A 24,569-nucleotide genomic window follows, 5' to 3' on the forward strand; every position below is an offset into this window, starting at 1 on the left:
GAAGGTTGGTTTATGAAGGGACTGACACCCAGACCTCAACATTAGCTCCGCCCTTTCCCTTTTGCATCTCTTGAGGGACTCAGAATGCAATTCACACCAAGCCCACACACCCACACCCACATACACCTTCCCCATAAGACGTCCCAGGACGATTTTCCTTCATGTGCCTGTTTTTATTGGCATGACTCCAGAGTTCTTCCCCAGCCCTGCCATTTAGGTGAGAGGTCCTCTCAGGCATCACTCCCTCCTTCTCTGATGGTCATCTCTTTCTTTGTCTCTCCCCCCCCCCCCACCACCACCTGGTTTCCTTGCAGTTCTTCATTGTTCTGCTGATCATCCTCCTTGCGGAGCTCATCTTGCTCATCTTGTTCTTCGTTTACATGGACAAGGTAAGCCTCCTCTGTGCGGCTGTGGGTTTTCTCTTTTCCCGCAACTCTGAGTGGGTCAAGAACAAGGTAGAAGGCAGGCTAAGGAGAAAGGGGGCTTTAGGGGCAGAGACAATGCTTTCGTTGGTATCATATGGTGTACTGAAATGTGGCAGCCTTTCTGCTAGCCCAGACTGAGACCAGGACAGGAGAGACGGGCACCCGTGTCCTGCTGGCTGGAGCTGAGTCTCCGTGTCCATTGCCAAGCCATGAATCCTGGAGCAGGATAACGCAGGAGAATTGCCCACCTGGGTGGGAAACGAGCCAGAGGATTAGTGGGCTCAAGGAAGGGAATCCAGAGACCATCATTTTGTTTGGGGCTGTGCTGCAGTTGTCCTGGTGGGCAGTCTTCCCTCACCCTTGGATGTCCTCTCGCCAGTAGGGCTGGAGATGTCAGTGGGCTGGGAGCCGGCCGGCCACTCCGCTCTCACCCCAGGTTGAAAGGCGGAGTTGGGGTCAAGAGGAGGAGCTCTTTGATAGTTCCAGTCTTGACTCTATTGGGAGTTTGGGATGTTCTTAAGAAGCCATTTTATTTGCCGGAGCTCTTAACAGGTTCTGACGTGGAGGCCTTCAAGTCTGACACCCCTGTCGTAATTTAACCTTGCTAATCTTGTCTGTATGGAACAGGTCAGTGAAAATGCAAAGGAAGATTTGAAAGAAGGGCTCAAACTTTATAACACAGAAAATAATGTTGGACTGAAGAATGCTTGGAATATCATTCAGGCAGAGGTAAAGACACTGTTGTGTTTCTTCGTAAAATGTCACTCTGTCTCCTTCTGTACCATTCGTAATTTTTAGTCTTATCTGCACCTTAGCAGAGTATTAGATTATTGCATTGCTATGCAGCAGTTTACATACTGGTTTATATAATCTGTAGTATTATCTGTCATCCAAAGAGTAGAAAGTGGTCCTTAAAATGCTATGCAACGCTAAAAAGTAAGCTAGCAGAATTTCCGCAAGATGAAATTGGTGCCCCAAGGAAGAAAAATGCTGAAGCTGTAATATTTGAAAAAAAGAGTAACTGTTGCTCTTGAAAGCTCCAGTTTTTGGGAAGTAAGATCTTCTAATCTGATTTCCCTTCTGGCGTTGTCAGTTTTTACTGGCTTTGCTCCAGTGCTTTTGAACAGCAGCTCCCATGCGGAAGTAGAGCACATTTTCCTTGCATTGGAGCAAAGCCAGCGGGAAATACTCGAGCTGCTCCATTTATCCATACAAGAGATTTGAGTTGCTGCTCAAATCATCTAAACAGAACCAGTAAAAAAAGCAGGTAACTCTATGTAAAATGTTTGGAGTTTGGTTCATTTAGATCAGGGGTCCTCAAACTACGGCCCGCGGGCCAGATGCGGCCTGCTGAGGACGTTTATGCGGCCCGCCGGGTTATGGCAAAATCAGACCGGAAGTGACGTTCAACCTAAACTCGCGTTAGCAAAGCACACTTCCGGCACTGGGCTGAGGCAGTGGAGACAGAGTGTGAGGTGATACCGAGGTGAGGTGAGTTCCCAGGCCGGGGTGTGTGGTGTGGGGAAGGGAGAGAGATGCAGAAGATGGAGAACTGACGGCCCACGGCCTTGTACAGTAACGGCAGTCCGGCCCTCCAACAGTCTGAGGGACAGTGAACTGGCCCCCTATTTAAAAAGTTTGAGGACCCCTGATTTAGATGGTTACTTGCAGAGTTACTTACTTTAACAACCCCCCCCCTCCCCGCAAAGGCTCAAACAGCAAAAAAAGCCCCGCAACTAAATCCGATTTCCCCTTGCCTTGTCTGGACCGTCATTGTCTGAACCAAAAAGAATTCTGTTCTGTGACATGTGCTGCCCCCCCAGCCCCACTCCTTCCCTCATGCTCTCTCCAGTGTCCATCTCCTTCTATTTGTTGACAGTTTCTCAGCCCGCCCGCCCTCCCTGCAGGCCGTGGAGCCCTCTGAGGGGATGTTCCCTTTAATGACTGGGGAGCCTTTCTGCTCCCTGCCTGCTCTAGAAGGAAGGGCAACAGTCTCTGGGGATAAATGCTGTTCCTCCACAGGTTATATTACCAAGACGCGTCTTTCTTTAATGCGGGCACCAGTTTTCCCCTTGTATATTTCTGCAACTCTCGGAATTCTCAAGCAACACGAACCACAAAGGGCATCCGAACAACAACTTTTTGCCTTGACATCATGGCCTCTGCGCAGGGGAACAGCCAGAATTGGCAGGAAACGTGTGGAAGGAACTGAGGCTTTGGAGGTTAAGTGGAGAAGTTTTCCGATCCTGACTTGGGCTTAGGCTTCTTAACGGCTCAGGTTCTTGAGTCCTGTGGCTGCTTTTGAAATAGATACGCTCATAATATGGCCGCACATCTGATTTGCCAGTGAATAGATTCTAAGACCTGCTTGATATCTGTGTGAGGAGGTCTCTCCTGGTCTTTTTCCACAGATGCACTGCTGTGGTGTCACCAGCTACACAGACTGGTACCCAGTGCTGGGCGACAACACTGTCCCCGACAGGTGCTGCATGGAAAACTCCCAGGACTGCGGACGGAATTCTACCAACACCAACTTAGTGTGGAAAATGGTAAATTGTCGTTTGTGTCATCTTAATTTTGTTTTTAGTGTCACTCTGGAAATTATCCTAACTTCAATTTCTTTAATGTCACTGAGCATGAGTGAAAGCACTGAGAGAAACAGAAACACCCATTTTCAATAGGCAGTGACAACTGATTCCCCCCCCCCCCCCCAGTAAGAATGTCGGCCAAAGTCCATTCTGATCCAGTCTGCTCTTGACATGGACCAGAGACTCCGCTTTTCCTGGCAAAGAGGCTGAGGTCTTGGCCAAGGAGGAAGCTGAGCACCAGGGACTCCCCCCCCCCCAGAAGGAGGCCTCTGAGCTGCTCCCTTTGATGAATTCCTCTGGAGGGGGGACGGACCAGGAAGATGTGCTTCAGATTGTGGTTCATGGTGGAGCCATGAACCAAGCCATGGACAGTCACAAACTTAAAAGTTTGTGAAATTTGTGATGTGTTAGAACATCCTCCCCCCCACCCCCTGCACAATTACAGGGAATCCAAGTTTTGTGAGGATTGTATTTGTGAGTCACAGCCCCCAAAGAAGGTGTTCCCAGGAAAAGGCTCTCTGGGGAAATGGCTGGTCCAGATTCGGGAGTGTATAGCATAGCCCCTGGAGGGCTAGGGGCACCAAACTCCCCACGGATCTCTGGCTGACTCTCCTCCTACCTGCCCTCCAAGTTTGCTGAGGATTGTATTTATGGGGTCTGAGTTACAACCTCCCCCCCCCCACCCCAAAGAAGGTGCCCCAAGTAAAGGGCTTTCTGGGGAAATGACAGGTGCAGGCTCAAGAGTGTATAAGATGGTCCCTAGCATGCCAGAAACATCAAACTCACCGTGGATCTCTCCTCTGCCTGCCCTTCAAATTCGGTGAGGATTCGAATTATGGAGTCTTGAGTTATTCCCCCCGCCCGTGAAGGTGCTTCCATCCTCTGTTGTCAACAGCGGAGGGGGAAACCAGCAGAAAAAGCAAGGGCACTAGATGCACCCCCCCCCCAGCAGAACAGAATCGAGGTCCCAGAAAATCTCTGCAGTAGAAACTGAAGGGGAGGGGGGGTGTTTGCCAGCCTATTACAATGTTAAAACCCAAACCAGCATGCCATGACGTATGTAGATATGATGACTCTAAGTCCCCCTGAGACAGATGTAGTGGATCAAAGCCCTGAGATGTATGAAGATGCGGTGGATCAAAGCCTTGAAACATACGTAGACCTGGTGGCTTGAAGCCCTGAGTCCAGCCCTGACCCCCAGACCCCAAAGGGCGTAACAACGTATATAGACATCGTGGCTCAAAGCCCCAAGCCCCAAAGCTTTTTTGGGGGTGGGGTGGGGTGGGCAGAGTGATTCTGAAAGTCACCACATGCCTTTGAAGCCTGAAGTATTTCACAATGTAATCTTACAAAGATTTACACCTTCCCAAACTCATTTGCTTCAATGGACTTAGAAGGGTATGACTCTCTTTGGGATTGTAGTAATAATTCTACTTCATTGCTCAAACGCTCATGTTTTCAATATAGACGTATTTGTAGATACTGTTATTTTTAAAGGAATAAGGAGAAAGACGAAAGATTTGTCATCCCGTTTACCAGGGAAAGAAATGGTGGGTGGTGTTCTTTTCTGGCCCTTGTTGGCAACTCAGTCTGAACTTTCTTCAGCTAACATGTTGTTTCAAAATCTTTTTTTCCCCCAGGGGTGTTTTGAAAAAGTTCAGATGTGGTTTGATGATAATAAGCACATTTTTGGGACTGTTGGGATGTGTGTCCTCATCATGCAGGTAGGTGTACCCCAAGTGACCCTCCCCCCATGACCCCATGGAGGGAGCAGTGGGGCGGGCAGGAAGGAAAAGCAGGGCCGGAAGACCCTCTTCCTCAGAACTCCTCCTCCAGAAGGCCCCCTGTCTGGCTGGCTCTGAGATCAGACTGGCAAGATGACGGGCTGTGGCCAAATAGGCCCTGAATCGGCTGAAAAAGAGTCCAGTTGGGGCTATTGAGCATGTTTTCTTTCCAGCAGAGGTTGCGTTATGTTTGCTCACCTTTTTTTTTTTTTTGCTTATTTTAAACATGCCGTGAGGTTGTGCTTTTTATTCTCCTGTTAAACCCCCCCTGCATAGTAATAAAGTTGAGAGGCTTTCAAACCTTCCTTGTAAGGCCATGTGATTCTGCAGGTGCCTGACTGGTAAAGTAAGCCTTCTCTGTTGAACGTTGAAAACATTAATGCCCCATGTTTCTCCAAGGCTCAAAGCAGGTTGCTAAACAAAACAAAACCAGCCCCATAATTCAGCAACAGAGATAGATAATCTGAACTATCTCTAATTGGCGAGAGTCTTCTTTTGCTCAGGGCCAGGAGCTCTGCCTCCAAAGAAAGCTTCCCCCACCTCCATTCCAAAGTGTAAATCCTGCCACTGAAACGCCTCCAGCCAAGACAAGGAGCACAGACAGAGTTCAGGGAAGGTGCAGCAAAGCGGTTGTTGTTGGAGGAAGGTGCAGCCTGTGCCTCAGAGGGGTTGAGAAGAGGAGGCCTGTTGGGGGACAAGGCCCCCCCCCCCCAGCAGCAGCATCTCGTGTTGGGCCTGGGGGCAGGGAGGGTCGAGGCTGCAGCGCAAATCTGGTCATGGTTTGAGCGCGTTTTCGAGAGCAGGCCTGGCAGAACAGAGCTAGCACTAAGTGTGGTCTAGGCATGGGCACACTTCTGCCAATCCGCTGCTCGCCTTATTAGGGCTCTGGAGAAGGTCCTGAGTGCTGCGAGGAGCTGAGTGGACGTCAGCCTTGGTTTTTTTTGGGGGGGGGGGGTGATGCAGTTTCCCTCGACCCCTGCTGGCCCCCACGGAGGGTCTGTGGACTGTCAGAAGCATCGATGATGGCAGAAAGCCCAGTGGCTGCACAGGAGGGGCGATGCTTTATGAGTCTGCTTAGGGGATTATGGAGGCAAATCTGTGTTAAGGGTTTGGGCAAATGGCTCTGGAGCAGGGGTGTCAAACATCTCGCCTGGGGGCCAAATCAGGCCCCCGGAGGGCTCCTATCAGGCCCCCGAGCTACTGGCTGTCATCTGCTTCCTTCTCCCTCTCTCTTGCTTCCTTCTGTGTAACAGCTTGTTTTTCAAGGCTTGCTCAATTGCACAGAGCAAATAGAGCAAAACCTCTATATCCTCCATTGGCTGAGGCCACTTGGGGAGGAAGGGAGGGAGAAAGAGCTTGCTTTGCCAGGCGATCACAATTGCACAGCACAGCTACTGAGCCAAGCCTCTCTTCCTTCTATTGGCTGAGGCTCCTCCCCCTCCTGGTCCCCTAGGGACGCAAGAAGGAGCCAGAGCTTCCTTTGCCCAGTTCCCTGGATCCCATGGGAGAAATGCAAAGAAAGCACCTTGAAGACCAATGAGTGCTAATGTTTTAAGCATGTTTTAAGTTTTTTGAAAAGAACTTAATTGTGTTTGTCTGTGTCCTTTATAAAGTTTATATCTCTGCTACCTAATCTTAAATGGATACACACCTGGCCTGGCCCAACATGGCTTGGCCCTGTAAGGTCTCATTTATGTCAGAGCCAGCCCTCATAACACATGAGATCTTCTTCGTGGTCTCTGTGCAGTCACACTGATGGGATATAGGCGCCCGCGCCGATCTCGATCGGTATTCTTGAAAGCTGCGGATTTCCGCGCCCCAGGCCCAGTGCGCATGCGCAGAAGCCCCACCGCGCATGCGCAGAAGCCCCACCGCGCATGCTCACAGGGACCGGAGCGGACATCCCGCCAGTTCTCTTCTGACCGCCGCTTGGATCAGTCGATCTCTCGCTACGGTCGGTAGAAATCCTTTCTTGGAAGTTGCTATTGTTGGATTTATCAGATATTTTATTTGGCTTAGTCCACACAACAGTCTTTTTAAAGACTAAGAGGCGGAAAGAAACATTTTGTTTCGGGACTTTTCTCCTCAGTTCTCTCTTCCCGCCCTTTTTCCCCCCCCTCCCCCCCGCATGGAAAAGCGGTGGGGATTTTTCAAGAGGTGCAGGAACTGCGGTAGCAAAATCGCTCCCCCAGACGGGCACGCTCTTTGTCTTTTTTGCCTGGGAGAGACACACATCCCTGACGCGTGTGCTCACTGTGCGAAGTTTTCCCGCCAAACGAAGAAAAACCGCGCGGGACGTTTAGCGGCGGCACTGATGGAAAAAGCTCTGTCGCCTAAGAAGATGTCGATGGCACAGCACAAGCCGTCAACGTCGGAGTCGCTCGGCACCGACAAGAGCGCCCCCGACGCCGATCGCCCCACGAAGTCGGGCTCGGCATCAAGGTCCGCCTCCTCCACTCCTGCAAAACGGCCAAGGGAGGAGAAGGGACCTCAGCCGGAAGCGAAGAAGAAAAAGTCGGATAAGCATCGGTCGTCCGCAACTTCGCTCCCGACATCGCCATCGGAATCGGCAGCGAGAGTTCCACCGTTGAAGCTATTCGCTTCCCCTCGCCGCCGTTCAAGCCCCCCGGTATTGGCATCGATGTCGACGCAAATCGCCATATCCTCCGACTCGGACCGCGACTTTGATCTATCGCAACGATCGGGAGCAGAAGGTAGTCCACCAGATACACATATGGTGGAGGACACTGTTCAATCCCGAACACCGACCCGAGACCCATCGGTCAGCCCCGATCATCGGCGGAACCGAAGCCCCAAAAAGGATCGACCCACTACACCTAGAGAAGACGGCGGGCGCGACTACTCAACCAGCCCTCGGCGTAGTCCCCGGGGTCGACATCGATCCCGAGATTCAGAGGAGAGATCCCGCATCAGAGATCGATCTCCTCGGAAACCACCGCCCCCAATGTCATGGGATCAGCGGCAGTGGCAATACCTATACGGGTCGTGCCCTATGCCCTCCATGTTCCCCTGGTTCACACCCAGACCTCTGGATTGGGACCAGCAGTCTGAAGCATCGGTACTATCCCGGACGTCGTACAAGCCGAGGCACACTCCGTCGGCGTCGGTGTCAAAACCACCTGACACGACACCGCCAAGGACACAAAAGACTTCCCCACGACGGCGAAGTTCGGAGAGTCGAAAGACCCCTGAGTCACCAAAGGCTCCAGAGACGCCCAAACATTCCTCGGAGCACTCGGGCTCGGTAGAAGGCTCCCCCAGATCTGAGGAAGGTTCTCCCCGGGAAGACCAAGACATCTCCTCCCCAGAGGAACCGGCTCCATCAAGTAAAGTGGGCGAGGAGCTCCCCATATCCCCATCCGAGGACTTGAAATCGTATGGGGATCTAATTAGACGGATGGCACACACCCTGTCGCTACCGACGGTCCAACCAGAGCCGGTAGTCACTGACAACGTGTTCGATGTCGTCCAGCTAGACACCTCGACGGCCATCGCCTTACCGCTTACAACGGTCATGCTCCACACCACAAAATCGTCCTGGGACAAACCAGCTTCAACACCAATAAGCTCCCGCAGGCTGGACCATATGTATCGAGTCCAGGAATCCACAGCAGAGTTTTTATTTACCCACCCGAAACCAAACTCTGTAGTAGTGGCATCGTCCACAAAGGCCAGAAAGACAAATGCTTCTCCCCCAGACAAAGAAGGGAAGAAACTAGACAACCTGGGCAGAAAGTTCTACACAGCAGGTTCGTTAGGAGTAAAAGTTGCAAACTATGGAGCGTGTATGGGCCGTTATCAATATGCCCTATGGGACCAATTGTCGGCTCTACCAGACCTGTCAGAACAAACCAAACAGGCAATGAAGAAAATCCAAAGGGAAGGCATTGCATTAGCAAAACAGCAAATCAATTCTGCCAAACACGCAGGTGACATTGCAGCAAAGACACTTACCTCAGCGATCACCCTAAGACGTCACTCTTGGTTGCGATCCACGGCGCTCCAGCAGGATACACAATCCTGCATCGAAGATCTCCCATTCGATGGAAGCGGATTATTCAGCTCCAATGCCGATACCATACTGCAGGAGATGGATAAAAGTATTAAAACGTCACGCAATTTAGGGGTCCCCATCTCATCTAGGCCCCAAGGGAGACGCTCCTGGAACAAGCCGTGGAACAAGAAGCAGTTCCCCAAGCAGCCTGCAGAACAACAATGGAGACCCAAGGGCTCCACACCTTACTCCAAACCTCCGTACAACCCCAAAACGAAGTACTCACCTACTTCATCACAGTCATCCAGACAAAAGGGGAGTAGACCGTCCAAACAGGGTCTTTGACTGCCCTTCCCCCTGTTTTATCCCTTCCCCTTCGGACCCGGACCATACCAGACTTTTCCCTTATTTCCAGGCATGGTCCACAATCACTACGGACAAATGGGTCTTGTCGATAATCCGGATGGGTTATCAAATAGAATTCAGAGAAAACCCTACAGTTCCCACCGTCATCCACACCAGGGTGTCCCTCACACTACAGACAGAGGTTCAATCCTTGCTCGAGAAAGATGCAATAGAACGGGTGCCAGTCAACCAGATTGGACAAGGTTTCTACTCCCGATATTTCACCATCCCCAAAAAAGATGGAGGCCTTCGGCCCATTATGGACCTACGAGGCCTGAACCATTTCATACCAAACCAGAAATTCAGAATGGTCTCCCTACAAAACATCCTACCCCTACTGAACCAAGGGGATTGGATGGCCACACTGGACCTGCAAGATGCCTACTTTCATGTAACTATACACCACGACTACAGGAAGTTCCTCAGGTTTGCAGTTGGAGACTCCCACTACCAATACAAAGCCTTGCCTTTTGGCCTCTCCACGGCACCGAGAGTTTTTACAAAGACCATGGTGGTGGTGGCAGCTCATCTACGTCTACAAGGGATCACTATCTTTCCTTACATAGACGATTGGCTGCTGGTGGCGAGTTCGAAACCCCTACTACTACAGCACATAGAAGTCACCTTAACCCTTCTGCAAACCTTAGGCCTACAGGTCAACCTAAAGAAATCGGCACTGCAACCCGCTCAGAGGGTGCAATTCATAGGGGCCATTCTGGACTCACAAGTGTGCAGGGCATTCCTCCCGGCACAAAGAGCGGAGGATATCCTATCCCTAATACATGTGTTCTTAGTCAACCCTACAGTCACAGCGTTCCAAGTCCAACGCCTCCTGGGCTTAATGGCAGCGACCACGGCAGTACTGAAATTCGCCAGATTCCACATGCGAATGCTACAGTTATGGTTTCTGCGCGTGTTCAACTGTCAGACAGACCTCCCCTCATGCCAACTGACAGTCCCAACGTCAGTAATCTGGACTCTATACTGGTGGCAGGAAAAGCAGAACCTCCTCCAAGGAGCCCCATTTCACAGACAGACTCCCACATTCACCATAACGACGGATGCATCCTTATGGGGCTGGGGAGCACATGCGAACGATATGTGTGTGGGGGGCAGATGGCCTCAGGGCCTTCTGCGCTGCCACATCAATTTCCTAGAGCTGCTGGCCATACATCATGCCATTCTCTCATTCAGACACCAGATTGTGGGGAGAACGGTAGCGATCTTGACAGACAACACCACAGCCCTATCTTATGTAAACAGACAAGGCGGCACAGTCTCAAGGAAGTTATGCCTTCTAGCGCTACAGATTTGGGAAATCTGCAGAGAGTCGAACGTTACCCTAGTAGCCACTCACCTACCGGGCAATCTGAATGCCTGTGCGGATTACCTCAGTCGGGGAGGGGCCTCACTCCACGAGTGGGAACTCAACTGGGAGTTCCTCCTACCGGTGTTCCAGAAGTGGGGCACACCGGAAGTGGATGTCTTTGCCACACGCAACACCGCAAAATGCGACAAATTTTGCTGCAGAGGGGGTGCAGACCCTCTGTCGTTGGGAGATGGGTTACTGATCCCATGGACTCGCTTGCATGTGTACCTCTTTCCACCAATCCCGCTAATTACGAGGGTGATTCACAAGATTCAACTCGAACACCCCAAGGGGATTCTCATCACACCGTGGTGGCCCAGACAGCAGTGGTTCTCTCCGATACTGAGGCTGTCTCGCGGAATGTTCCACCAATTTCCGATGAGCCCAGACCTTCTACTGTCACACGAGGGACGAGTGATTCACCACGACGTGCCTCACTTGAAACTCACGGCATGGAGGCTGGTGTGACGACATTGTCCGATAGAGCCCGGGACGTTATGTTGAATAGTAGAAAATCATCCACGAGGAAATCATATGATTATAAATGGACAAGGTTTATCCAATTTGTGAACAAAACTAACAGGGAACCCAAGACAGCAGGCCTCCCACTAGTCCTGGACTTTCTGCTCTCACTCCTTGACAGGGGACTAACGGTGTCATCTGTGAGAGTGTACTTAGCAGCCATATCGGCTAACCATGAACAACTTGAAGGCCACTCTGTGTTCTCACACCCTGATACTAAACGGTTCTTAAAGGGCTTGGCCAAGTTGTACCCTGCGGTGCGAATCCCAGCCCCTGCTTGGGACCTCCCAGCGGTACTACGGGCATTAACGGGAAAACCCTTCGAACCCATGGCGACATGTTCCTTGCAATTACTGTCCTGGAAAACAGCCTTCTTAGTGGCCGTTACCTCTGCTCGCAGGGTTGGTGAACTGGCAGCGCTGCGCTGCGATGACCCATATTTAAAATTCAGTACGGAAGGAGTGTGCTTACGTCCTGATGTAACATTTCTTCCGAAAGTAACGTCTGCTTTTCACCTGAATGCAGAAATATGCCTACCCACATACTTTCCTAATCCAAGTACAGACTCCGAAAGGAGACTCCATACACTGGATGTGAAAAGGGCTCTCTCATTCTACTTGCATAGAGTGAGACCTGGACGAAGGGACCCTAGACTCTTTGTCTCGTACTCCACAACATCGCAAGGTGTAAGAGTTTCGTCGCAGCGAATCTCTAAGTGGTTAACCGAGACTATAAAACTGTGCTACCTGTTGAACAAGCAACCTCTGCCAAGACAGATTAGAGCTCATTCCACGAGAGCCCTAGCTACTTCGGCAGCCTTTATGAGAGGAATACCACTGAAAGACATTTGTGATGCTGCCACTTGGTCCTCCTCGCATACGTTTATCAACCATTATGCGCTGGACCTGAACTGGCGTAGACGCTCATCAGTGGGCCGTGCGGTGCTTCAAGAGGTTTCTCGCTGATGGACCGTTGCACCCTCCTCCAGGTAGGACTTTGGCTTGCTAATCTCCCATCAGTGTGATGCACAGAGACCACGAAGAAGATAGACAGGTTTCCTACCTGTAACTGATGATCTTCGAGTGGTCATCTGTGCAGTCACACTACCCGCCCTCCTTCCCCTCCGCTGCCGGTCCATCTATAAGGGCTTACGCAGCGGTCAGAAGGAACTGGCGGGATGTCCGCTCCGGTCCCTGTGAGCATGCGCGGTGGGGCTTCTGCGCATGCGCACTGGGCCTGGGGCGCGGAAATCCGCAGCTTTCAAGAATACCGATCGAGATCGGCGCGGGCGCCTATATCCCATCAGTGTGACTGCACAGATGACCACTCGAAGATCATCAGTTACAGGTAGGAAACCTGTCTTTCAACACCCCTCCTCTAGAGGAAGAAGGCGTTAAAGCCAAAGTCAGCTCTTAAAAGAGGCAAGTCTTTTTCCAGCACTGTTTATTTTACTATTCTTAGGTTTACATGGTTAAAGAAACATCCCATTTAATAGCTCTCCCCCAAAACTTTTAAGGTATAAATCCTCATTGGTCCAGCCAGTACGGGCATTTCGATCTCTTGGACTATGGCAAAGACTTTCAACAAAGGGCGACCTGCAATCCTTGCGGGGGAGGGGAAATCTGGCTCAGTGGGGGGAAGAGATTCATGGGGAGACCCCACCATCCGCCCGGCGTCCTCCTCTGCTGCAGCGGAATCTGGCATGGCTGCTGGCACCTCTCCAGTCACTGCCCCCCGAAAGAGGGAAGGGCTCCTCCCTCCCCTGATGCAGCCCTGCCCCCAGGCTCCCCCCTACACGCCAACCCTGGAGACCCCAGCCTGGCCAGGCGTGGCCACACATGGCAGCAAGATGCCCACCGGGGCTTCAAGCAAAGTCCGCCGAGCAGCCCAAGGAAGGCAGCAAGCCACGAGTTCACCCCAAAGGGCCGTTCGTTACCACAGCAGAGGAGCCAGGCAGCATGGCCAGGAAATCCAGAGGTCGTGCACGAGGCAGGTTTGCCAAGCCAAAGGCAGGATCCAGAAGCTGGTCCCAGGTGGGCCAAGCAGGCCAGGCCCCGGAGCTGCGGTCACAACAGGGCCTCATCCACCCCCCCACCCCCTCGCCCCTGGTTTGCTTTGAATTGTACTTAATGTGGGATTTGCCCCAAAGCCCCAATTCCCCTCAGCCTCCCGTCCACGACCTGTGAGGTTTGTTTAATCCTGGTAGTCTACCTGACAGGTGTTATGCAGATGAGTAAGCACTTATAAGAAAACACTTATAAGAAATGTCGCGCATGATGCACTAAGACTAAAGAGTTGTGTTTCTTTCTTTCTTTCTTTTTCGTTTCTCTCTCTCTCAGATACTTGGCATGGCCTTTTCCATGGTTCTCTTCCAGCAGATTCATAGAACTGGTAAAAAATACGATGCCTAAAACATCATATTCTTAACTGCAGCCCCACTTCTCTCCTGCCATTAAAAGTAAAGGGTGAACAAGAGAACCGAGCGCTGCCCTGTTTGAGGCCTCCACCCCCCCAATCCGCCCAGGGCAGGGGGCTGAAAGGCCTGAGCACAACGTGGGACTGGATTGACTGGCTTCTTTCTTTTTATTCACTATTTTTTGCCAAAGAAGAAGGGAAACTTATCAGAAGCAAATCAGTTTTCTACACTAATTCAAAGGTCTGTGGCTGAAACTTTAACTACACTTAAGGAACACCCTTGACCATACTAATCTCGTGAAGACTTGTGAAGGTAACGCCACTGGTAACGCCACTGACGTGCGCTTCGCTTCCTCAGAGAACCCTCCTAAAGTCTTCTCGCAGGGCAATAAACTGCTTGTGCCCAAGAAGACATCCCCCCAGCCCAGGGAGAGACTTGGGGAAGCCGCTCACCTCCTGGGAGGCAGACTGTTTTGTACCTTACTGTGTATACTAGGATTTAGTAACCTGATTTATAACTTTTTACTGGGTTTTTCCCTCTTTTTTCCTGTGTTATTCTCAGAATAACTTCATGCAGTCTTTGAAGGATGCTCTTTTTAACTTTGCAATTTAAATGCAGAAGGGTGTGTGGGGGGGGAATGCAGCCTTGGTTCCAGACATCTTGTGATGGCCACACTCTACCCAGCACTGGCGGTGTGAAACCCTGGCAGGAAGGGATGTGCCCCCGGTGTGCACCAAGGTGTGCAGGTGTGTGTGCGCCGACATCGCAGAGTGCCTAGGTGTGCTTATTCGGGAGCTGGGGCCAGAGTAGAGGACACACCTGGAAGCAAAGCTAGATTTGTGGGAGGAGCCCGAGTGCCACAAAACAATTCCGGGTTGGATCTCTTGCAGAATTCCCAGTTGTGCTGAAGCAAAAGGTTAAGGCAAAGTCCACGATAGGCATTTAAACTCAGTCAAACTTCTTGTATCCCCAGTTTTGTTTCTGCTTATGTAAAATCTTTTGCAACCAGTTTCTGGATATAGGAAGGAAAGCTCTGGGCGTGGCAGAAGATCTTGAGCAAGTGGAACTGTGCTAAGCCTGCTTCTGTTTCTACTCCCCCCTCATGGGACGGAAGCCTGCCTCTTGCCAAGATATTCCTCAGCTTTCCTGGCCCACTTCTTGTTTCTGGGTATTCTTGCAGCACAGCAATGACCATGTGTGCTTTGTGATTCTGTTAGCGCCCTGACCCAGACCCAGCCCATCACATCCGGGCAGCTAAGTAGGGTTGGCCCTTCTGACTGTTGGGACAGGGAAACCCCCAAGGAAGTCCAGGGTTGCAGCACAGAGGCAGGCAAGGGCAGCCCACCTCTCAACATCCCTTGCCCTGAAAACCCCTGCCGAAGTCAGCTATGACTTCGCGACCAGAAAACCAAAACGATCTGTATTCGATAAGGGCTTCCATTTTGATTTCCTGCAAAAACTGGAGCAGAAAGAGTTAACCTGCAACAGGAAACTGTGGCTTTTTGGCTGTCAGCTCCTGCAGTTGTTAAACCCAGAAGGCTTCCCAGAGTGACCCAAAGCCTCTCTGGAAAGAGAGAACTGCTGCCTTGTTAGAAGCAATGAATGCGACACGTAGAGATTCCTTTCAGCTCCTTCAAGATCAGGTTATGCGGGTGGCGGCCAGTGCTGTCAAGTCACAACAACTGACCAATGGCAACCCCTTCTGCGGTTTTCAAGGGAATGCCACGGACAGCACACCCTCTACCTGTGCTGTGCCAGCTACGCTGGCTTCCAGTTGAGTAGCAGAATCAAGGTTTTGGTTATGACCTTTAAGGCCTTCAGCAGTCTGAGACCAGCCGATCTATTTGACTGCCTCCTCTGCTACGTCCCTGGAAGAACAGTAATCAGAATCGGCTGGTGATCCCCGACCCCAAAGAGGTCTGGCTGTCCTCAACAAGGACAGGACCTTTTCCGTCCTGGCCCCGACCTGGAGGACTGCTCTGCCAGAAGGCACTAGGGCCCTGCGGGATCTTTTGCAATTTTGCAGGGTTTGTAAAACAGAGACAGTGCAGCAGGCTTTTGCCTGAGGACAGCGATGGTTGCTGAGGTGGCATCTCCCCCCCCCCGCCCTTTGAGGAGGGCCCCTTGCCCCTGAGGCAGCGTCCCAAAAGCAGCAATAATAGCCCTTCAATATGATGCCATCAGGGTTTGTAATCTGTTTTTCAATTTATTGGTTTTATTGATTGACTTCTGCATTTTTAATCACTGCTGTACATCGCCTAGAGCAGGGTTTCCCAAACTTTTCTTTCCTGTGGCCTGGTTATTTTTCACTTCTCCTTCGTGACCCGCTAAAATTTGGGGGTGGAGCCAGGAGACTTTGAGGGTGGAGCCAGGAGACAAGAATTATGTCATTTCCTGTGGTGTCAAGGGCCAAGTGATGTCACTTCTGGGGTACACGGAACCAAAACTCCACCTTTTCCTGTGATGTCACTTCCAGAATGTCCACCAGTGGGGCCAGGGCACTAGAAGCCCTCCCACTGTTGCTTCCCTCCCTCCCAGCAAAAAAGAATACAGACAGAGCATCACTTGCAGGGAAAGAAAGAAAGAAGGGGAGGCAAAGAAAAAAAAGCCTTCCTCGCCATCAGATGACCTCAGCCAGCAGCAATTCTGCCCAGGGGTCATTTGGTAAAAATGGGGGGGAGAAGGAAGGAGAGGCAGCCCAGCTCCTTTCTGCACAACACAGAGACGGGGGAAGGAAGGAAGCCAAACAGAGCTCAGACTTTGCAGCCTGTGACAGTCTTCAAGGCTAGCTTTTCTCTACAACAGAGAGACAGGGGACGGAAGCCAAACGGAGTGCAGTCTTTGCAGCCTGTGTCAGTCTTCAAGGCTAGCTTTTATCTGCACAACAGAGAGACGGGGGAAGGAAGGAAGCCAAATGGAGCTCAGGCTTTGCAGCCTGTGTCAGTCTTCAAGGCTAGCTTTTTCTGCACAACAGAGAGATGGGAAAGGAAGGAAGCAGAGCAGAGGTCATGCTTTGCTGGGGGCGGGGCTAGCTTTGGCTTTTCTTGTGGCCCGGTAGTGAGTCTTGACTGGGTCATGACCCTGCAAACGGGGAACACTGGCCTAGAGCCTGACTTTGGCCAGGATGGGGTGATTCATCAAGCCAAATAAACAAGAAGAAGAGTCGCTCATAGGTGGTTGGCCATTGCCTGCCTCTGCACAGTGACCCTGCCCTGCCTGGGCAGTCCCCAAGGCCCACTCAACTTCTCTTCCAGAACCTGACAGGCTCAAGCTGGCCTGGACCACCCAGGTGAGGGCCAGGTGATCCCGGGGACAGCCATCCTGCATGGTCTCTGCCTGGAGGTGTCTGGATCCTTCAGTCACTCCTGGTGGCTAAGATGCTGCTGAAAAGCAGCAGCTCATAGTCTGGCTGGGGACCCCTTTCCAGTTAGTGCAAAGGCATGTCCAAAAGCCACTTAAAACTTATACACTATAAAGGTAAACATTCTGAAATGTAAGAATGAAGTATGTCTCTAATTTTAATTCAGAAAAGGCGTGCCTCTGCTATCAGAAGCATGTGAAGCACTGCATTAAAGCAGCCTGATTTTCTACAAAGCCTTCAGGTGTCACCCCTTCCCACGCCTTGGTGTCCGGAGCACCAGGCAGGAACCACGGAGGAGAAGGCTCCCTTCTTGGGACACTCAGGCTGCAGGAACTGAGCTTCCCCTCTGCATAAGGTGGCCGTTCACTTTACTTCCAAACCAAGTTCAAGGCAGACTTCTTTTTAAGGTTAGAGATAACCAAGCAGGTGGCCTTGACCTTGACTTGGAAGCCTTGATGTTCAGACAAGAATCACTCAGCAGGTCCTTGGAAAATCTTAATCAAAATTCATGCTGGGTTAACTTTGCAGCCAAGAGCCCAGCCATGAGAAGAGGTGACTCCTCCTTGAAATGTGACACCATCCCTACAAGACAGAGGGAGTTGGACTAGGTGAGCCTGGAGGTCCCTTCCAACTCTAGAGTTCCATGTTTTCCCTCCGTTTGTGGTCGGGGGGTGTGTGAGGGAGCCCTCCACTGCAATAAGCAATGTAAATGTGGCTCTTCCACATTCCATCAGGTGTGACCCCCCCATTTCCTACCCTAGACATTCATTTCCAATGCATTTTAAGTCATGACACAGTTTCCAGCATTAGCAAGAGCTTCTGTTTTGTAATATGAGCGTCTTTTGAGCGCACGTCCACCCATTGGGAAGTAACTTCAGGCCCAAGCTGATTGGTCACTGCTCCTGTATCCCAAAGAATATCTTATACCTCGGTCATATTTTTGATCACAGTCTGGAATGCTCCTCTAGCAGCCCGTCCTGCCTTCCCAAAGAAGAAAGAGGATGAAAGCAGGGCGCTCTGCTCAGCCCTCCCACCCCACTCCCTTTTCTGGGAGACTCCAGATACGCAGATCTGTAATCTGAAGCAGCAGTATGCAAGGACACATTTACTGATGGGATCATTTAATTACAGAAGCTTCCCTATAAATGCCCAGCCCATGAAGTGAATTAATAGTTGACACCGTGCTCCACAAGAGGCTCCTGCTGGGTCAGACAATCTAGTCCAACTTCCTGTCCTGCCTAGTGGACAACCAAGAGGGCATGGAGGCCAAGGCCTTCTAAGTACGCAGCGTAGAGGCTGAGGTCTTCATTCATACACAAGAAGAATCAGGAGCCCTGCTGGATTGGACGTGGTCCATATAGTGCAGCATCCTGCCTCACATAGTGTCTAGCAAGTTTCTGTGGAAGGTCAAAGGCCAAGACTTCTGCCCAGGGTTGCTTCCTAGAGCTGGTATTCAGTGGGTTGCTGCCTTCAACTAGTTGCTAGGGCTAGTAGCCACTGCTGGAAGTATCTCCCATGAATTCACCGAATGCCCTTTTAAAGCCATGGATCGTTGTGGCCATCGCAAAATCCTTTGGCAGCCAATTACTCGTTGAATAAAGTTTCTGAGAGTAGCAGAACAGCCAGACCCAGGAGCACCTTAGAGATCAGGGGCAGGGGGGAGAGTCTGAGCTCTCGAAAGTCTCAGCTCCCACAAGAGGCAAATATCTCACGAAGGGAGCTTGGAATACTGAAAGCTCCTACTCCCTAAATCTTACCTGTACTTGAATATCATGGTGAGCCTGGGCCAGGCGAGCCTGGGCTTGAGTATCATGGAATAAAGAAGTAGTTCCTTCCGTCCATCCTGAACCCATTTCCCACCAACTCCACTGGGCTCCCCCGATGGCCACTGGCGTTCAGGGAGAGGAAGGCCTCTTTGTCCACATTCTCTACTCAGTGCATCATTTTATAGGCCTCTGTCCTGCTCTCCCCACCACCTTTTTATCTTTTCCTGAAACTGAATTGTCCCAGACTCTTCAGTTGTCCTGCACAGGAAAGTTGGTCCAGCCCCTCAGCCAGTCCTCTGGGTAGCCCATTTCCTTTCCTTTCCCAGTTTTGCAGTGTCCTTTGAGAGATGCGGCAACCAGAACTGCACAACGATATTCCAAACAAGGCTGTGCCATAGATCTATAGGGGGGTATTAGAATATTGGCAGTTGTATTTCAGTACCTCGCCTAGTTCTCCCATGCATGGAGTTTTAACCACTGCTGCACAATGAGTCAATATCCTAAATCATTTTGTGTCACCAGCCCAGATCATTTATGAACCAATTCCGTAGTCCCAGCTCCAGCCACAAGCCTCGAGGATGCTACTGCCCACTCCCTCCCATTGGGAAAATGATTGCTTTATTCCTACTCTTGGCTTCCTGTTGTTATACCAGTTTTTAGACCATAAGAAGACCCCTCCTCCTCTTATCCCAGACAGCTAAATCTGGGATAAGGTTGGGAGTCTTTGGTGAGGTGCCCTTTGGACCCGCAAGTATATAATAGCTCCTGGATCACCATGACCTGCCTGCCTGTTCACTTTCTCAGAGAACTCCAAAAGAAGCCCTGGTTAGGCAGGACTTGCCTCTGCAGAAGCCCTGCTGGTCTTTCCTTCAGCTTTCCTCTGTGTGCTGAATACTTCTGTCTTTGGTTACAGTTTCTACTACTTTGCCTAGAACGCACATTAGGCTCACTGGCCTGCAATTTCCTCTGTCGCCCCTTTCTAAAAATTGGTGTGACATTTGTAACTCTCCAGTCCCTTGGTACAGAGGCTGATTTTAATGGCAAATTATGTCCTGTTAGTTGATCAACAGTTGTTTCCTAAGAACCTTCACCATCAGTGCCTGGAGACTTGCTCCTTTTTCATTTCCCCAGTAGGTCTAGGACTTCATTTCTCCTTACCCCAATTTGAGACATTTCTCCCTTCCTGGGAATAGTGGGGGTCTGTGCCCCAATACTTGCATTTCTGTGTCATTTAGTTGCCCGGTGGCTTCCGGGGCCTGTTCCCTGCTCCTGGGGGACTTCAAAAAGTGCTCACCTGTGTTGGGTTCTGCTCCTTGGGTTCTCTTTGTGTGTGTGTGGAATTGTTAATTGACATCACTTTGCAGGGCCCTGAGCTCCCTTTCTGTTGGGCTAAACCTTTGCTATGCATTTTGTTGGGGTAAACCTTCCACTCTTCAAAGAAGCCCGCTTAGGCTTTTATGGCTTCTTTGACTTGGGTTATTAACCACGCAGTACTGTTTTTAGACTTGGTGGTACCTTTCCTGACAAGGTCTGCCTTCTGTCTGGCTCTCAGTTAGTAGTTATAAATGGCTTCCAATAATCTTTCAGGGATATGACTGATGAGTTTTGCTTTCTGCTTCCTTTTAATTAGTCCCCTTATTTTTGTCAGTTCCCCTCTTTGGAAGTCACAAGTGTCTGTCCGGGGCAACTTTTCCATTGCTGAACCAAAGAGCATTCTGATCCCTGCTCCCAGTTAATGCAACAAGAAGTGCTTCTTCTCACACGTATTCCTGAGGCCTGCTCAGAAGCCAGCCCAGAAGCACAAGGCCTCTGATGGGCTCTGCGGCCCCCACCCTTCTAATTGATGATGGATAAGAACCTCCTTCCTAGAGCATGACTCAAGTACAGGTTTCACCAATCCCTGTAAAGGAAAGAGTCACCCTGAACGGCCAGAATTTTCTGCTTCAGCCGTCTCCCTTATTTCTCCCTTCATCTCAAGATAAGATGGGTAAAGGAAAGTAAGAAATCCAGATGGCCTGGAGCGATTCTGTGGGAGAGCTGGTTCCCAGATGGTTTCTAGTCCATGTGACTCAATGCCCCCTTTGATATACAAACCAACACCTCCCTGGACACATCCCCATTTGCCCTGTCTGTGGAGCTCATAACCAGGGAGAACAGCGCCCCACTGATCTTTGCCACCCCACCCCACTCCACCATGGTTGTGATACCACCACCACCACCACCCCCCGCATCTATATAGTCATTTAGCCTTCCAGCTCCCCCTTCTTGGCTCAGGGGCTTCTAGCGCTGACATGAACTGTAATGTGTTTCTCTCCATCCACCCTTTCGCTTCTTGTCCCTCCAATCCCTCCATCAGTCCTCACACATGGCCCCCCCTTCTCCTCCTCCTCCCCACTCTCGCTCCCAAATGCTGTTGTGCTCCTACCAATATCCACTATTGCCATGAGGGGCCACACGGTGTCATCCCTTTAGACCAGCGGTGGGGAACCTTTTTTCTGCCAAGGACCTTATGGATATTTATAACATCATTGGTGGGCCATAAAAAATTATCAACTTAAAAAAAAACAGTGCTCTGCTGAGGGGGAGAGTGATTCAGGCCAACAAAATTAATGCAAATAATTGTTTTTCTATCTGAAGTCATGTGGGGAGAGCCAAATCTGGTACACACACACACCCAGCCCGCTGCCCAAGGCAAATGCAGAGGTCCGGGGCTTTTTTGTAGAAAAAGTCCAGCAGGAACTCAGTTGCATATTAGATCACATCCTCTAATATTAGCATATTAGGTCACACACTCATTAGCATATCAGGCCACACCTAACTAAACTGTGACAGTAACTTTTCCAGGCCCTGCAGCAATTCTGGCCGGCCAGCCAGGCCCCAGGGAGGCTGCTGCACAGTAAATCTGAGCCCTGCGATCCCTGCCTGGCCCTGGGGAGGCTGCCACATGGCTCAGTTCGGTCCAGCAATCCCCGAGGGCCACACCAAGTGACCTCTGGGGCCGCATACGGCCCCCCGGACGGAGGTTCCCAACCCTTGCTTTCGATGGAGTTGTTGTGACCCAAAAGCTCCCCACAAAACTCCCATCCAGTTGCACCTCTAGTGACCTCAGCTTTCCCTCCGGGGCACACCGCTTGCCTCCTCCAATGGCATTCAGTGATTGGCTCCCTCTGAATGTGCAGGCCCCTCCCATCAGGATGACAAATGCTGGTCGACCTGCCCCTCATTCATCTCTCTCATCCCCCCCCCCCTTTCTATAGCTAATCAACAACAGTGAATCTCACCATTTGACTACTTGCTCACTAAAGAAGGACTTCCTTTTGTCTGCCCAGAATGTATTGCCTGTCAGCTTCACTGAGTGCACTGGAGGTGGTTTTGTTTTTTAATTTTATGGGGGAGGGGTTCTAAATGTCCACTGAATTAACATCCGGACAGCAGGACTAATGTATAATCAAGTGTAAGGAACCTGAGCAGTAGGACACTGGTTTTGTGCAGCTTCAAATCTTGCTAGTAGCCTAATGGCCAACTTTTTTGAAAAACTGTTTCCTCGGCGATGTCTCTATTCCAAACTTTGCTCTCTGGAAGCAGGAGGGGGGTGGGTGTGAAGATGGTTCAGGGAAAGTAGGAGAAAGGTCTCTGGCAGGTCTTTGTGGAAACTGCGAGGAGAAGATGAATAGAGTGTTTTGCTCAGTAATCACTAGTAAAATGCTTCAAGACTCTGGTTCAAACTCGGCTAAATCTTTGCACACAATTCTTGTCTGCCTTCAGTTTTTGGAGTTCATTCAACATTTCCTTTTAAGAATATCATACCTTTTTGCTGACATTCCTGTATGCAAACTTAAATATATACCTCTCTTGACTGATTGCTGCTCCTCTCAATATGAGGCCCATGTTAAGAACGTTGTGCTCCTCCACAAGAGAAAGACACAAATGGAAATGGAAACTGAACACTTTCTGTCGATTCATTTAGTGCTGCTTTGTTTTCAAGCAGAACCTGCTATGGTGAACTAAGCCTTTTGCCCTCTTTCCCTCAATGTCCAAAATCCAGTCAAGAATCTTAAGAGCATGTTGGCGGCAGGCAGTCCCTCGTGGCGCTGGGGAATGACCAGAAATATAGACGGGGGCAGCAAATACAAACAGTGCCGAATGTTGTCAACATTCACTTGTAGAATTCCATATCTGCCCTGGGTCTTTTCCCCTGAAAATGAAGGAGAAACACACAGGTGCCCCTCAGGAACTTTTAATATATATATTTTTTGAGAACTTTGTTTCTACAAAGAGGTTCCAGAACTCCATTCCACCACGACCCCTCCAGGGGAAAAAAGCCTTGTGTCTAACATTTGGCAGATGTGAACATGCATTTGCGATGTTGATGATTCTGAATCAAATCCATGTCCAGAAGCAGGTTGTCACAATCCCCAGGCATTCCTGAGGGACAGCAATGAGTTGTTTCAGAAGTTCCGCGGAGCACCAGGAGGGACCCAGCTATGTCAAGAAATGCTCTCGTCACCAGCGTAGCTCCAAATTGAGGATTTCTTTGGTATTCGTTTTGTATTTTGTTTTGTATATTCATTTTGTCTTGTACATAAATATTCCCATCCAATTTTGCTTTCATTATTACTTGTCTTGGTTATTATTTACAATATTACTTGTCTTGGTTTCAGTTGTTTGATTTTGTGTTTATTTCTGTTGGATTCATTTCCATGTTTTATAATGAGGATTATTGTTATTTGTTTGCTCCTCAAGTTGGACTCACTACTAAAAAGATACTCCATGCTTAAGAAAAAAACACAAGCTGATGCTACCTTAGCTCATATCCCTTAATTTGTGCTATCTGAGAAGTAGAGAATGTAGGAATTCAAACAGCAAACAAGTTTTGTGTTAGATAACATAAAATATATTATTTGGTCAGGAATAAAAGAACATTCAAAGGGTCAATAATACTATCTACACAGCTGGATGTAGTTAAGAACGTACGAGAAGCCCTGTTGGATCAGGCCAGTGGTCCATCCAGTCCAACACTCTGTGTCATACAGTGGCCAAAAAACTCAGGTGCCATCAGGAGGTCCATCAGTGGGGCCAGGACACTAGAAGCCCTCCCACTGTTGCCCTTCCCAAACACCAAAAATACAGAGCATCCCTGCCCCAGACAGAGTTCCATCTTCCTTCTGTGGCTTCCAGTTAGAGGATGCTCCACTCCCAGAGAAACTTCCAGTTTTCCTTTGAGGCTTTGGTGCTGTTTCTGACACACACACACACACACACACACAACCCCACTTTCTGATCCTCTTTTTCTCCCACCAGCAAAGTAGTTCCTTGATATTCAGTCTGGGCGTATTTGTTGTGTCCTAGTAGTTTGCGAGAGAGGTGAAGAGACTGATCCCAAGAGAAGAGTGAGACCAAAAGGGTGTCTCAGAAACCACGAAGGCCCTGCCTGCTCCCCCCCCCCCCGAAGATACGGTACCCCCTTCTAGATGCAGAAGTGCCCCTGGGGCTTAAGGGCTGTCTGTGTCTACAGTGTGCCCACCTTGTCTTGAAAAGCCTTTCACTCTCTGTCAAAAACAAAATATTCCATAGGAATGGGGGGTGGATTTCAGCACTCCCCAGAATTTCTACATTTTTCTGTCAGAAAAACTGAAAAGGCCTCCAAAGATTAGGAATTTTCCCAGTTCTTTCCCTCGCCTTCACATCTCTGGCCTACACAAGGTGGCCTGGCCCCGCCTCCATCCCATGACCACTACCACCCCCGCCCCACTCCCCAGTGCTGCTTCAAAACAAAATTAAACATTGTGGTTTTCATAAGGTTGTCCTCCTTCAGATCTCATGCACGGCTTCTGCTTTGGCCCCACTGTTCGGGGGGGGGGGGGGGACTGTCTGCTCCCGCCATTGCACCACAGCAGCCCTGGCTCTTGTCTTCCGGG

At 50.2% G+C, this 24,569-nt stretch overlaps 1 protein-coding gene across 2 annotated transcripts in view; it reads left to right on the forward strand.

The window, feature by feature from the left end:
* TSPAN9 (tetraspanin 9) overlaps window positions 1–14,055 on the forward strand; it is a 207,195-nt gene extending 193,140 nt beyond the window's left edge. The window contains exons 5-9 of one of the 2 annotated variants that reach the window (XM_060246172.1): window positions 315–389; window positions 1,053–1,154; window positions 2,837–2,974; window positions 4,654–4,737; window positions 13,448–14,055. In XM_060246172.1, coding sequence (XP_060102155.1) covers window positions 315–389; window positions 1,053–1,154; window positions 2,837–2,974; window positions 4,654–4,737; window positions 13,448–13,519 — 471 coding nt within the window. In that variant the 3' untranslated portion in view covers window positions 13,520–14,055. The remainder of the gene's footprint in view (window positions 1–314; window positions 390–1,052; window positions 1,155–2,836; window positions 2,975–4,653; window positions 4,738–13,447) is intronic. The other variant, XM_060246171.1, reaches the window with a different exon arrangement.
* Window positions 14,056–24,569: the final 10,514 nt, after the last annotated feature.

The sequence above is a fragment of the Heteronotia binoei genome, chromosome 9 (genome assembly GCF_032191835.1).
Source record: "Heteronotia binoei isolate CCM8104 ecotype False Entrance Well chromosome 9, APGP_CSIRO_Hbin_v1, whole genome shotgun sequence".
Classification (NCBI taxonomy): Eukaryota; Metazoa; Chordata; class Lepidosauria; order Squamata; family Gekkonidae; genus Heteronotia; species Heteronotia binoei.